The 16,182-nt window shown below is 37.0% G+C and overlaps 1 protein-coding gene across 11 annotated transcripts in view; it reads left to right on the top strand.

Moving 5' to 3' along the window:
* Nucleotides 1-16,182, top strand: part of KYNU (kynureninase) — a 163,449-nt gene that overhangs the window by 68,579 nt on the left and 78,688 nt on the right. For all 11 annotated transcript variants that reach the window (XR_004441791.1, XM_033231623.1, XM_033231620.1 and 8 more), the window contains 4 exons: nucleotides 8,279-8,340; nucleotides 9,664-9,735; nucleotides 11,419-11,493; nucleotides 13,995-14,141. Coding sequence is in view for 10 of the 11 variants with exons in the window: in XM_033231623.1 (XP_033087514.1) it covers nucleotides 8,279-8,340; nucleotides 9,664-9,735; nucleotides 11,419-11,493; nucleotides 13,995-14,141 (356 nt within the window). In the remaining variant the exon portion in view is untranslated. The remainder of the gene's footprint in view (nucleotides 1-8,278; nucleotides 8,341-9,663; nucleotides 9,736-11,418; nucleotides 11,494-13,994; nucleotides 14,142-16,182) is intronic.

Raw genomic sequence — 16,182 nt, 5'->3', positions numbered from 1 at the left:
CAGGCTGAAATAATACAAGTCATAATTAGAAGTGTTGAAATACTTAGAGGATCCATAAACGTTAGCTTGCCAGGCTTTGAGACCAGAATGCAGTTGCTTGCATTTAACTAAGTTTTATCTTCTGGTAAAGCAAAAATATGATGTTCAATAAATAAACAAGGAATAAACAAGCAGAGAAACACTCTTTGGATTGGAGCACTGGCTCACACTCATCTCAGAAGTGATTTAAATCTTGACATTTATTGCAGTGAGTCATAGATGATCTTATAAAATAAAGATCCTTTCAAAACCTGCTAAGCTCTCTGGAAGCATTTTAAAAATTTTGCCCCCATATAACTGGAGCTCTTGATGTTTCCACATTAATTCAGAATAATTAGGAAAAAGTAAAGGAATGAAGAAAAACAACTTGAATAAACTTTGGTTAACTTTTTTTTAAAAAAGATTGTTAATGAAATGATGATACTGAAACATCTTAGAACAATATTTGTTTCAGAAATCTAATTTGAACCAAAAAAGATAGGCCAATTAGGTAAATAATCTTTTGAAAATACAGACATACCTCAAAGATATTGTGGCTTGGTTCCAGGCTGCTGCAGTAAAGCAAATATTGCAATCAAGTGAGTCACACAAATTTTTGTTGACTAGTACATATGAAAGTTATGCTTATACTGTAGTCAATTAAGTATGCAATAGTATAACACCTAGAAAGCAATGTGCATACCTTAATTTAAAAAATACTTTATTGCTAAAAAATGCTAACAATCATCTGAACCTTCAGTGAGCTATAATCTTTTTGCTGATGGGGGGGTGTCTTGCCTCTATGTTGATGGCTGCTGACCAGTTGGGATGGTGTTACCTGAAGGTTGGAGTGGCTGTGGCAGTTTCTTAAAATAAGATAGCAATCATGTTTGCTATGTCAATTGAGTATTCCTTTCATGAAAGAAGTCTCTGTAGCTTGTGATGCTATTTGACAGTATTTTACTCACAGTAGAACTTCTTTCAAAATTTGAAGCAATCCTCTGAAATCCTGCCACTGCTTGCTTTATCAATTAAGTTAATGAAACATTTTAATCCTTTGTTGTCATTTAAACGATGTTCACAGCATCTTCACCATCTTCAAAATCTTAATCATTTTTCCTTGCTCTTTCATAAAAGGCAACCCCTCATCTGCTGAAGTTTTATTATGAGATTGCAACAATTCAATCACATCTTCAGGCTGCACTTCTAATTCTAGTTCTCTTACTATTCCACTACATCTGCAATTATTTCCTTCACCTGAAGCCTTGAGCCCATCAAAGTCATCTATGAGGGTTGGAATAAACTTCTCCCAAATTCCTGTTCATGTTGATATTTTGACCTCCTCCCAATAATCATGAATGTTCTTAGTGGCATCTAGAATGGTGGATCCTTTCCAGGAGGTTTTCAACTGACTTTGCACAGATCCATCAGAGGGATCGCTATCTGTGGCAACAACATCCTCACAAAATGTTCTTTTTTTTTTTTTTTTTTTTTTGAGAAGGAGTCTCTCTCTGTCGCTCAGGCGGGAGTGCAGTGACACAATCTCAGCTCACTGCAACCTCTGCCTCCCAAGTTCAAGCGATTCTCCTGTTCTCAAACTCCCAAGTAGCTGGGATTACAGGCAGGCGCCACCATCCCTGCCTACTTTTTATAATTTTAGTAGAGATGGGGTTTGATCACATTAATCAGGCTGGTCTCGAACTCCTGACCTCGGGTGATTCACCCACTTCAACCTCCCAAAGTGCTAGGATTACAGGTATAAGCCACCCTGCACCTGGCCTTTTTTCCACATTTTTTATTTTAATTTTTTTATTTGTTTTTTACTTTCATTTTTTATTTTTCAGACAGAGTTGCTCTGTCACACAGGCTGGAATACAGTGGTGCAGTCACAGCTCACTGCAGCCTTGATTTCCCGGGCTCCAGCAATTCTCCCGCCTCAGCTTCCCCCTAGTACCTGGGACCACAAGCACGTGCGACCATGCCTGGCTAATTTTTGTATCATTGGTAAAAATGGGGTTTCACCATTTTGCTCAGGCTGATCTCAAACTCCTGAACTCAACCAATCCACCTGCCTAGGCCTCCCAAAGTGCTGGGATTACCCTGCCCAGCTGCCAAATTTTATTCTTAAAGAAGACTACTTGAGAGTCAAAATTACTCCGTGATCCATGGACTGCACAATGGATGTTGTGTTAGCAAACTTGAAAACTTTAATATCCTTGTGCATCTCCATCAGAGCTCTTGGGTGACTAGGTGCATTGTCAATAAGCACCAAATGTTTTGAAAAGATCTTTTTTTCTGAGCAGTAGCTCTCAACGGTGGGCTTAACATATTCAGCAAACCATGCTGTAAAAAGGTGGGCTGTCATCCAGGCTTTGTCATGTCACTTATAAAGCACAGGAAGAGTAGATGTAGCATAATTCTTAACAGCCCTAGGATTTTTTGAATGGTAAATAAATATTGGCCTAAAGTCATTAGCTCCATTAACCCCGAATAAGATTCTGCCTGTCCCTTGAAGGTTTGTAGCCCAGACTTCCTTTCTAATCATAAAATCCTAGATAGCATCTTCTTCCAATAGAAGACTCATTCATCTACACTGAAAATCTATTGTTTAGTGAAGCCTGCATCAATTATCTTAGCTTGATTTTCTAGGTAACTTGCTGCAGATTCTCTATCAGCAATTGTGTTTCACCTTGCACTTTTTGTATTTCAAATAGCCAAGTTGAGACAAGTTTATTAGTAATTTCATGGTACCCTTTTGTGGGCTGATTCTCACCTCACCCTTACCCAAGCAACTCCTGTGAGTAATGTCAAACGGTATATCCTTTTGTTGCTCTTTTTCCAACCACCCTTACAGACCCCTGACACAATCAACCTGTAAATGACCTCAGTATGTGTAATCTTAAGTCATCTTGTTAACACAGACACCTCCGAGGTTCCCAAGGAAACTTTAGTAGAGTTCTCTAAACTGAAATCTTGAGAGAGGAAGATTTTCAAGTAGGAACCAGACAGATTCACTTAAAACTCGCCACTACACACCTGTGTTATACAAGAGTTCTATTTTTTCTATTGCAGATTAGATTTCCTCTTCAAGCTTACTATACTGTGTCTTTTTAAAAAGTAGTTGAAGACATTGGAATAAAAGTTAATGTCCCAAACAGCACTTTGCTGAATATTGCTGTTTCTTTAACAGCCTTTCTCCCAGCTCTTCTGAGATGGTCCATGACATTGCCTTCCTTGCCCATTACCTTCATCCCTTGAATGGGCCCAAAACTTCGGGATGCAAAAACATTCATTCCATTGACTTGGTTGAGAAAGATGATAGGTCAGGTTTTTTATCTAAAGATTATCCTGGGAATACTTCATTTGGGCCAAAATGAGGGATTATTCCAGAGAAGACTGAAGAAGCAATTACTCCTGCCCCTAGTAATATACTCTTGGACAATGGTTACAGTTTGCATTTCTGCTGATAATGCTATGTGCTATAATTATATGTAAGTATATAAGAAACCTGGGGTAAAACCATGGACTTTCTCCCTTTTGCTGGCATCATCTACAGAAATACCATGGGCATCATGAAAGGCAGGATAGCTATAGGCTGAAAAAGAGCAGGGTTCAGTTTGCTGCTGTCATGATGTCCTGTTGAGAGGCTGCTCTTCAAGGTTTCTTGTATCCTTGGGTCCTCCCAGTCAGGACTGGATGCATCTTTATTTACAAAGAGTAGTTAACCTCTATTTTCTCAATTGAAATGAACAAATTTTTAAGATCTAATAATTGTGTCCACTGAAGAAATCATCAATAAAAGGATCTGCATTCGATGATACAGAAGTGCACCTGGACCCTATGCAGGCAGTGGCACTGCTGCACCCCGGTCACTGCCTGGCTCCTATGCTATGTACTCCTCTTCCTGGGACCTACGTCCACCTTGAACTTCTAAGTTTCTTTCCTTAAACCTTATAAGCCTACCTGTGCTAGTTTCACACTTCTCTTTTACATCTTCCTCACCTCTGTCAGGCATCAAAGAATTGAAGAGAACTGGGGCCTTGCTGTGGTTTAGGCTTTGGCTTAATGGAATCTTGGGGCTGGTTTGATTATCTGACTAGATCACTCAAACTTTCTCCATATCAGCAATAAGGCTTGCATTAGTCTGTTTCTAGCTGCTGATAAAGACATACCCAAGACTGGGCAATTTACAAAGGAAGGAGGTTTAATGGAGAACTCACAGTTGCAGGTAGCTGGGGAAGCCTCTCGATAGTGGCAGAAGGTGAGGAGGAGAGAGTCACATCTTATGTGAATGGCAACAGGCAAAGAGAGAGCTTGTGTAGGGAAACTCCCCTTTTTTAAACCATCAGATCTCATGAGACTTATTCATTATCAGGAGGACAGCACATGAAAGACCTGCCCTCATGATTCAATTACTTCCCACCAGATCCCTCCCACAACATGTGGGAATTCAAGATGAGATTTGGGTGGGGACACAGCCAAACCACATCATTCCACCCTTGGCCCCTCCCAAATCTCATTTCCTCACATTTCAAAACCAATCGTGCCTTTCCAACAGTCCCCCAAAGTCTTAACTCATTTCAGCATTAACTCAAAAGTCCACAGTCCAAAGTCTCATCTGAGACAAGGAAGGTCCCTTCCACCTATGAGCCTGTAAGATAAATGGCAAGTTAATTACTTCCTAAATACAATGGAGGTACAGGCATTGGATAAATACAGCTGTTCAAAATGGGAGAAATTGGCCAAAACAAAGGGGCTACAGGCCACATGCAAGTCCAAAATCCCGTGGGGCAGTCAAATCTTAAAGCTCTGAAATGATCTTTGATTCTATGACTTGCATCTGGGTCATGCTATGCAAGAGGTGGGTTCCCATGTGGTCTTGGGCAGCTCCACCCCTGTGACTTTGCAGGGTACAGCCTCACTCCCAGCTACCTTCATGGGCTGGTGTTGAGTGTCTGCGGCTTTTCTGGGCACATAGTGCAAGCTGTCAGTGGATCTACCACTCTGGGGTCTGGAGGACAGTGGCCCTTTCCTCACGGCTCCACTAGGTGGTGTCCCAGTAGGGACTCGGTGTCCCTTGTGCACTGCCCTAGCAGAGGTTCTCCATGAGGACCCCACCTCTACAGCAAACATCTGCCTGGCATTTCCATACATCTTCTGAAATCTAGGTGGAGGTTCCCAAACCTTGACCTCTGTGCACTCACAAGCTCAACACCACATGGAAGCTGCCAAGGCTTGAGACTTGCACCCTTTGAAGCCACGGACTGAGCTGTACCTTGGCTCCTTTCAGCCATGGCTGGAGTGGCTGGGAATAAGGGCACCTAGTCCCTAGGCTGCACACATCAGGCGGGCTCTGGTTCCCACCCGTGAAACCACTTTTTCCTCCTAGCCCTCTGGGCTTGTGATGGGAGGGGCAGCTGTGAAGACCTCTGACATGCCCTGGAGATATTTTCCCCATTGTCTTGGGGATTAACATTCTGCTTCTTATTACTTATGCAAATTTCTGCAGCTACCTTGGATTTCTCCACAGAAATTTGGATTTTCTTTTCTATCGTGTTGTCAGGCTGCAAATTTTCCATACTTTTATGCTCTGTTTCTCTTTTAAAATGGAATGCCTTTAACAGTACCCAAGTCACATCTTGAATGCTTTGCTGCTTAGAAATTTCTTCCACCAGATACCCTAAATAATCTCTCTCAAGTTCAAAGTTCCACAAATCTCTAGGGCAGGGGCAGAATGCCACCAGTCTTTTGCTGAAACATAACAAGAATCACCTTTGCTCCAGTGGTTGCCTCAGCCTACCACTATATCCATTTTAATCAGAATATAATATTTAAGCAAAAAAGGAATGTCTGAGCTTCTACAGAAAGTCTCCTTCCTGCCTCTTCCATTTCTTGATTTTTATTTGTGATAATTATTTTTTCTTTAATTTTCTCCTCACTTTATTCTTTGAAATGCTTCTCTTTCTAATTCTGTATTTTTCTTCATATTACTTTTTCTTTCCTCCTTCCACTCACTCTGCCATTTTTTTTTAAATAAATGGTTTTCCCAAAAGATGTGTGTAAAGAACAGGGAGTCAAGAGTAAGAACAAGTTACTTTAGATAGTGTTTGTTTTAGAAATAGCAGTAAAAATTCACACTATAATTGTTCTGTGGTCAGCAGTTTATGCAAACCTATCACCCAAATCGGAGGTAGCTGAAAGACCCAAGAAAGAGACTGACAAATCCAGTTTCTCAGAAAGAAACATTTAATAGGGAGTGAGAAACAGAAGTCATGATGTCCCGGCAACTGGCAACAGCAAGATTAGATAGTGAATTCCCCCCTCACCCACCCCCCCGCCACACCATTACTCACCAGAGGCAGAACTTACATGTAAAAGAAGACAAGGAAGGATTGTGTGGAACAATTGAAGTCAACCTCTCAGGGAAAGGCAAGAATGCTATGTGAATCTGCCTAAGGGCAGGATTTATGGGAGCAGTAGTTTAAACAGATATCTTAAAGGCATTCCCAGAATAAGGGTTACTCAGAAGCCAATATGTCAGGTTAACACCCAATATGGAGTTGCTTTAGCCTCCACAATAATGTAAAGAAACAAATATGATGAAGATGGTGGTATTTTTTAAACCATATTTCAAAGAAATCTTCTCTTTGAAACATGGAGAAGAAGAAGGCATATGTCACTATATGCAACATAAGCTTATATTCATATCTATTTAGTATATCTAGGACAAATTTTATTTAGTTCTAGGAATATACAGTGAGATTTTTCTTATTGCCCCTTGACGTTAGATATTATTGACCTTACAATGATCAGAGATACATCTTTTAACTTCCACCACTTGTTCATCAACCTTGTCTGTCAAATGGAGAAATCTATGTGGCAAATGCAACAAGAAGTTTTCCTTGACACAATAAAGATACAGGTCCTTCCTTAAATGGCTATGTTGAAATATAAATTCTTAAATTATATACTTATTTACATGGCTCTTTCCCTCTAGTGAACTTATCCTGGAATCTATTAGATTTATTCTACTTACTGTCTATTCTTTTAAAATAGGACTCTCTCAGAAATATCCCTCTGGATACAAAATGTAGGATTTGTATTATACATATTCTCTAATATCTAGTTCAGCCTTCAAACATTGAGGTACACATCCCATTTTTCTCAGTGACAGTAAAGAGACATAATTTCTATTACACAGGTCTAATTGCCTTGAAGAAACATCATAAGAACTCAAAACATGGAAAGTATTATTATTGTTGTTATTATGCTTTGAATTCTTTTTTTTTTTTTTTTTTTTTTTGAGGCGGAGTCTCGCTCTGCCACCCAGGCTGGAGTGCAGTGGCCGGATCTCAGCTCACTGCAAGCTCCGCCTCCCGGGTTCACGCCATTCTCCTGCCTCAGCCTCCCAAGTAGCTGGGACTACAGGCGCCCGCCATCTCGCCCGGCTAGTTTTTTGTATTTTTTAGTAGAGACGGGGTTTCACCATGTTAGCCAGGATGGTCTCGATCTGCTGACCTCGTGATCCACCCGTCTCGGCCTCCCTGAATTCTTAACTAACCAATGTATTCCCTGTCTCTGGGTCTGTTTCTAGTGTCAAAACCCTTGTTAGCAGGAATTAGATCAGATTATATTAATAATTATGTAGTGGATATCTAACTTTAGCATATTTTCTCATCAGACAATACATGTCTATATTATCTTTTATCTCAGCATGTATGAATAAACGTCAGAGCTATTTGGGTCATAATTTGCTATGCAGCCGTTTTGTCTTGTTATGTATTTCACTGTAATAACAGTGAGTTTTGATTCACAAAGTAACCTCTTTTTATAAAAGGTGCATTTTAATTTGATGTTAGAAGCAACCAACTTTAAAAATGTAATTGGCCTTAATATCTTTTTAGATTCCTTTGAAGATATACTTACCACAAAAATATGCTCCTTGGGAATTTGACAATTGAGCTGATAATAGAATATATCATTTTTTAGTTTACAGGCAAAAGCAAATGCTTCATTATTTTGTTGTTATTTACTACATCATAAAAGAAACATAATTTTAGCTAGCTATGTGCATCTAAGTCCAGATATCATTTGATAAAATGAGTCAAGTGGGAAAATTTCCATTTCTTTGTGATGACACATCAAATACGCCCTTATCTCTAAAGACGTTAAGAATGATTGAGTGAAGCCTTCTTTCTTGTTTTTTTAGTATCTTTAGACATAATAGAAACATCTAAATTATGATATGCTTTTTTTACAGGAGCCAATGAGAAAGAAATAGCCCTAATGAATGCTTTGACTGTAAATTTACATCTTCTATTGGTAAGTTTTCTCTCCCACTAATATTTAGAACACATTCGTTTACAGAATCTGATGTTTTTCTATCTTTAATTCATGAGCTTCTGGGAGTTTCTTATTTAAAAATAAATTGTGAGGTTATTTTCATTTTTACTAGGAAATGCTGGACCATGATATAATAGCTTCTTCCTGATCATGGAAGAGTTGACTCTTGAGAAGAGCTTTAGAATAATGAACAGTTCTTGTCTGGGAAAATAAAGAATAAGAGCCATGATGGGTAAATAGGCAAATTACTTGCAAGCCTACAAAACAGTGATGTACAATGCTAGCAAAGCACTGAGCTTTTTGGAAAGACAATTTTCCAATAGCTTCAGCAGAGTGAGTTAGTGGATCAGTATACTTTTGTAGATTAATATAGGTTAAAAAAGATTTGGGGAATTAAATTTTTAAAAAGGGGCTAGTACCTTAAATGAGTAATGTGTTTGAAGTACTTCACACATCTTAATAAATAGTTTTACCTTAAAATGTCAAATATATTATCTATTTGGGATATTGTGTGAATGATGATTGCCCAATGCTTTGAAGAATCTTGACTTCATTTTTTAAGTATGTTTTGGAAACATGTCTGCAAGTTCAGATATCCCTGGATTTGACTCCCAGCTAAATTACATAATGCCTATTTGAGGTTGAAAAAAGGCTTTTGGCATCTCTAAGTCTTAACATTCTCCTTTGTAAAAATGAGAAATATGATATCTACCTCAAAGATCTGCATGATAATTAAATGTAATAATATGTGAAAATTGCTTTAGCACCCTGGCCAGTGATCAACACCCAGTTAATAGTAGCTATTATCTTCATTGTTATTACTGTTAATATCACTCTCTAGGAACGGTGTGGAGAAATGAAAGAGCTTCACTGAACAAATGAGCTACTGTCAATACAAATAAGACATACATAGACCATAATATTTCAGTGTGATGCCATCAAAATTACCATGAAATGCTTTGGGAAGCTAATTTTTCAATTAACATCTTTTTTTGTTGTTAATCATCAGACTTTAAGTTTCATCAACTAATATATAAGTAAAGTTTGAGGATTTGTTATCTCATTCACATTTTTCCCCGAGTTTGCTGTTTCATTGATAAGCAAATTGAGCCAATATCTTCTTTCTCTTTGCAATTCACTGGAAACAGGCTAATTGAAAAGGTAGCCCTGACAAACACATAAGATGTTGAGTTAATTAATGTCTTTAAAATACTGGAGATTATAAAATGAAAGTGTGTCATAAAATGAACAAATGTATAAATTGTGCATTAATGCTTTCTCAATAAATCCATTTTATTGCAGTTATCATTTTTTAAGCCTACGCCAAAACGATACAAAATTCTTCTAGAAGCCAAAGCCTTCCCTTCTGATCATGTAAGGACTTCTTCAAATTATATTTCTGTTCTTTCTACTCTTCCTAGAGCAGTGTATCATTTGCCTGACTTGAAAGTTTACTCACTAAGCTTTTCCAAGCAATCTTACAATAAAAAGATCTGTCAAATGCTTTTGATTTAGATTTTTTAAATAGATTATAGCTTTATTTCTTGTGTTAAAGTAAAACACCTGTTAAGGGAAGAGAGGACTGAATAGGAGCATTGATTTATTAGTCTTTTTAAAGACACTGAGCAAACCACTGGTCTAAATCAAGTGCAGTTATAAATGTTTTATTAATTCTTGTTGCTGTTTTATGAAATCAAATCAATACAAACCCCAGTGCTTAACCCTTTAGCTAAATAGAATAGGAATATAAACTTTTATTTGTCCAGTTTCTTTTCATATCATGCTAGCATGTTGGCCCCTTGTTATTGAAATATTATTTATTGGAGATTAAAAATATTTCTTGTGATTTACTAAAAAAAAGTCACATTACTTTACTTGATAAGAAATTGGTAGTTTCTTACTGGATGAGATGTTTGTTCTTTTTTTTTTTTTTTTTTTGAGATGGAGTCTCGCTCTGTCGCCCAGGCTGGAGTGCAGTGGCCGGATCTCAGCTCACTACAAGCTCCGCCTCCCGAGTTCACGCCATTCTCCTGCCTCAGCCTCCTGAGTAGCTGGGACTACAGGCGCCCGCCACCTCGCCCGGCTAGTTTTTTTTGTATTTTTTAGTAGAGACGGGGTTTCACCGTGTTAGCCAGGATGGTCTCGATCTCCTGACCTCGTGATCCGCCCGTCTCGGCCTCCCAAAGTGCTGGGATTACAGGCTTGAGCCACCGCGCCCGGCCGAGATGTTTGTTCTTGATAAGAAATGTAATGGTTTCAGACATAAACACAAGTAAAAGTACATTGTAAGGCTAGGCACAGTGGCTCATGCCTGTAATGTCAACACTTCAGGAAACCAAGGCAGGAGGAACACTTGAGCCCAGCAGTTTGAGACAAACCTGGGCAACATAGTGAGACCTCGTCTTTATAAAGTAAATAATAAATAAATAAACTAATTAATTAATTTCAAAAGTACATTTTATATTTTAGTTTTAGTGTTAGAGAAACTTTATTTCTCTGTATTATTACTATTATTCTAGCCCTTGTAATTTCAGGGCAAGTAATTATGTCAAAAGGAATAAAACCCTAATATCTTACTACAATGGATCAAAATCCTAATATCTGCAAAAGATTCCAGGTTGGTGTGGTGGCTTATCTGCATACATGTCTGATACTCTTTATGAAGTAAACTTCTTAATGCCTTTTGTTGGCTAACTTACTCTTCCTAGGGTAAGCCATTTCTATATCCTAGGTTCAAGCACAACGAGTCGCTACTATTCACTTTGCTTATTTTGCAAATTCTGACTTTGACTTAGATTATTTAATTTCTTATTCTAAAATCTCTTATAATTTCTTAAATCAAGAAGATCCCTCTGTTTTCATCCATCTCAAAGAATGTTCAGAATTCTATATGTGAATTTTATTAAGTGGTTCTTCTCTGTTGTGTATTTTGTTTAGGTGTTTTAACCTTCACCTTGGATTTAATATAATAATAATGCCTTTATTTTTACTTTGTTATTTCAGTGTACTTCTGTGCTCTCAGCTTGATTTGATAAATAAATCATCTTTCCTTTTTAGTATGCTATTGAGTCACAACTACAACTTCACGGACTTAACATTGAAGAAAGTATGCGGATGATAAAGCCAAGAGAGGTATATGAGAAAGAAAGAAATATTCATCATACTTTTAGTATCGATTTTTTCTTCATTTTCCTCAAAAGTTTATTAAAATCTTCATTATTTTAATGGAACTTTCAAGAAAGCATGAAGGACCCATACTTCTGTTACTATTAGATCATTTTGCTTAAAATAGAGAATAACTCAGATGTGTATTTATTTTCATTTTTCAAGGGCTAGCCAAATAGCAAGCAAACTATTTTTCTGTTAATACCACTGGAGTCTGCCATATTCTTCAATGGGATGGGAAAAGGGTGACAAATTCAGTATATCATTTTCAATTTCAAATGTCGTGCCCATGGGTGCCATTAAAATCATGCTAAAGACCAGAATTATTTGTTGAAATGGAATCGTGACTATCTTTCATGTCCCCTCTTATTCTAAGTATCAGACATTTTCTTTTAGTATTTAGAGTAGATAGTGGAGAAAGGGATGTGGTATTATGGGAAGAGTTTGGGATTTACAGCCTGGTTAATATTTCCAGTGAAGTCTCAGACTCTCCAGTTTACTGGGTATGTGACTTTGGGAAAGTTACTTTATTCTCTGAGACTCCTTTATATTTAAACAGATAATAAAAGCATGTATCTAATCAGGCTTGACCTAAGACCTAAATGTGTACTTTACATTAATAGAGATATAAGGCTCAGCTGCACAGACTTTGACATGTAAACCCTGCAACTTGTGTAATTTGTCACTAGGTGAATCATACAGAATAAATTTTGGGTTTCACATAAGAGGATCCCAGGCCACTAAGTCATCGTTTGAACAATTACTTCTTTCAACCCAGAATTACTTTGAATAAATTAAAGATATACTTTGTTCATTTCCATTTGCCAACATGCAATAAATTAATGGAATAAAAAATTCTCACCTGAGAGGATATAAATTGTTAGTTTCTAGCAAAAATGAATATAGCTACTAATAATGACATAAGTGACCAATATTGTGGAGTTTCATGAGTTACTCATAATCTTGGGACCAGAGCATTACTTAGAATACATCAATATGAGAGAGGGCCATATCCTGTCATCGAGAAATATATTTCTTATGTGCTTAATACTGATTGTTTTAGATATAAATTAAGTATTAGTATCTATAATATTTTCCTTACCACTTTATTGGAAATTATAGTGGGTAAACCATATAGATTATTTTAAGAATAAAGAGTTTTGGATTGCCAAGTTATTAATTTTACTTACAATTAGTGAAATTCTTTTATTTATATAAAATACACTTCACTTAATAATTCAGAGATTTTAATAACAATCCAGTTAATATTGGGATGCCAATTTTTATTGATGCCCATTTTGTAAACAAATTCCTAGTTTCTTCTAGTAGAGAGTGTATTACACACCCACACACATACACACTCACACACACACACATACTCTCGTAACATGAGCAGAGTAATTGGCAAATACCAAGATAATTAAAAATTAAAAGTAAACTATAGGATGATATCTTAATGAGCTTCCCCCATATATTAATGTAATTAATGATGCATTGACCTCAAAATCATGTCAGGCAGCACTGGAGAAAATTCATGGCCAGGTGCAGTGGCTCACGCCTGTAATCCCAGCACTTTGGGAGGTTGAGGTGGGCAGATCACTTGAGGTCGGGAGTTCAAGACCAGCCTGACCAACACGGAGAAACCCCATCTGTACTAAAAATACAAAATTAGCCGGATGTGGTGGCACATGCCTATAATCCCAGCTACTTGGAAGGCTGAGGCAGGAGAATCACTTGAACCCAGGAGGCAGAGGTTGTGGTGAGCCAAGATCATGCCTTTGCACTCCAGCCTGGGCAACAAAAGTGAAGCTCCATTTCAAAAAAAAAAAAAAAATGAAAACTTACTGGGTAGATACCTCAGCCACCCAAGTAGCTGGGATTACAGGCATGCACCACCACACTCAGATAATTTTTGTATTTTTAATAAAGACTGGGTTTCACCATGTTGGCCAAGCTGGTCTCGAACTCCTTACCTCAGGTGATCTGCCCACCTTGATATCCCTAAGTGCTGGGATTACAGGCGTGAGTCACCGTACCTGGCATGTTTTTGGAAAAAAATAACAGGATATTAGACTGATAAATACAATACCAATTTCTGATCATTTATTTTGCTATATAATGGACTTCTTGCACTTTATGGTGTTTTATTAGTCAGGAATAAGGAGAAAACAACTTATAGCTGTGGAAATGTTACGAATTAATTTTTAAAAACTAGAGAATAAATCAAACAATTAGGCTTTTGCAGACTTTCACTTTAAAAACCACTTTTTACTTTTTAATTATCATTTCTTAATAATAAAAATTATGCTTAAATGCTGCTTCTATGTCAGATTTTTAAAGAGCCTTAATCTGAAAAAAAAAAAAAATCTTCTAATGCAAAAGAGCTCATGGTGAAATTTAGATCGGCAATATGAAATTACAAATTTATTATTATCGATATGACCTAACTTGTGCCTAACTTGATTTAGGGGGAAGAAACCTTAAGAATAGAAGATATCCTTGAAGTAATTGAGAAGGAAGGAGACTCAATTGCAGTGATCCTGTTCAGTGGGGTACATTTTTACACTGGACAGCACTTTAATATTCCTGCCATCACAAAAGCTGGGCAAGCGAAGGTATGCACACCATTTACTTCTTCCCACCTTACTCCAAACATCACTCTACTTAAGAGTGTTCTAATTGCATGACTTGTGAAGTACTTTAGCTTGTGTCTGAGTAAAACTATTTCAATAGTTAAAAAAAAAAGAATAAGCCTTGGGTGGGGTGCAGTGGCTCACACCTGTAATCCCAGAACCTTGGGAGGCTAAGGCGGGCAGATCACAGGATCAGAAGTTCGAGACCAGCCTGACCAAAATAGTGGAATCCTGTCTCTACTAAAAATACAAAAATTAGCTGGGCATGGTGGTGGGTGCCTGTAATCCCAGCTATTCGGGAGGCTGAGGCAGGAGAGTCGCTTGAACCCAGGAGGCAGAAGTTGCAGTGAGCCGAGATTGTACCCCTGCACTACAGCCTGGGCAAGAGAGCAAGACTCCGTCTCAAAAGAAAAAAAAAAAAAAAGAGTAAGCCTTACAGTTAAAAGAAAATCTGTATTCTTTTTTGCTTTAGGCATCTCTATTTAAAGTGCTTTTTTTTTTTTTTTTTTTTTTTTTTGGCACTTTTGTGGTCTCACCTCCTTAGTAGCAGCCGCTCTGTGCATTTGCCTCTAGTCAACAGGCCAGGCAAGCTGCAGGTAATGCCATTGGTACTCAGCTGGTCAGTCAGCAGGCAGCAGGCAAAATACTTAGGATAGGAACTACATGCTAGGTCTGTTAAAAATTCAACTGGTACTTTGTCATAACTCATTCTAAATATAAATCAGTTTTCACTTAACACTGAGTATCTAAAGAAGAAATGCAGAATTAAATTTTATCAGTAGATCAAATTTTATACAAGTTACTTTAAGGAGGCCATTTTATTTCTAAGACTCTTGAAAAATTTTTATGCTGCCTGTAACGAGAGCTTTATTTTTTTCCTACCCACTACTAAATCACAGTTAAATTGTTTTGAAGTCGGGTCTCTTTGTATATAAGTGTTTGTAAAAAGTGGTTTTAGTATTTATTTGAAAAAAATTAAAGAGGCAACATTCAACAGTCACAATTTGTGTTTAAAATCCTTAAATAGCACTTCTATTTCTTTCAGCAATCAAGTCATGTATTTAAAAATGTAACAATTGAATTTTATTCTGAGCATTAATAAGTTATGGGATTAATATACGTGTGAGGTCTAGTTAATATATTCAGTTATTGAAGCTAATGAATGGAACTAAAGAAAAGATATTTAGCACTGTTATCAGCAGTCTCTAGGAATTTCTAACAACGACTTCCAACTGGTTTGATGGATAACTCTGAAAGTGGTGCATTACAAAAGATATAAAGATAATGTCTTCTTAATTTAGATATTAAATGTTAAGCACCAAAATAAAGGGAGGCCAATAAAAAATCATATTTTAAAATGTTATACAAGTAATCAGCAGTCCCTGCTTCCTTAGTATATCTGTATGTCTCGTTAACCTTCCTATATATAAGACAGCAAGATACAGAAGAAAGACCATGAGTTTTCAATCACACAATCCGAGGTTCAAATCTTGGCAAGGTCATTTCATTGTTACATGATCTTAAGCAAGTTACTTGACTTCTCTGCATCTCTCTCTTAAAAGTGCTAATTTAACATAACAGCACCCACCTTATACATTCAGTGTGAGAATGATGAATATAAAACACCAAATGGATTGGCACACATTCTGCCATTAAATGATGGTTTCCTTACCTTTATACTCTTCTCAATTAATATGACATTATAAAGTGGTTGAGATAGACACTTTCTTTTGTTTCCCATTGAAACACAAAATAAATTTGTTTACTTTAGGTTTTATATGTAAATCTCATACTTAAGTACTTTGATTGCTAAATTTGTTAAATGTTTTGCAGGCTTTCTTTAACTTAAAAAATATAATAAATGTCTACCAAGTTAGTCTCATGGAACTCTCAGTCAAATAAATGAAAGTAGGAATGAATGAGCAGCTTTAAATGTAACTATGAAGAAGCAATCAATCCTATGGGAATAAAATGGGTATATAGCAGATGTAGATTTATCCATTATCAAGATTATTCTAACAAA

Source organism: Trachypithecus francoisi, unplaced genomic scaffold (genome assembly GCF_009764315.1).
Source record: "Trachypithecus francoisi isolate TF-2019V2 unplaced genomic scaffold, Tfra_2.0 Lachesis_group13, whole genome shotgun sequence".
NCBI classification, from domain to species: Eukaryota; Metazoa; Chordata; class Mammalia; order Primates; family Cercopithecidae; genus Trachypithecus; species Trachypithecus francoisi.
This window is presented reverse-complemented; position numbering and strand designations above follow the sequence as displayed.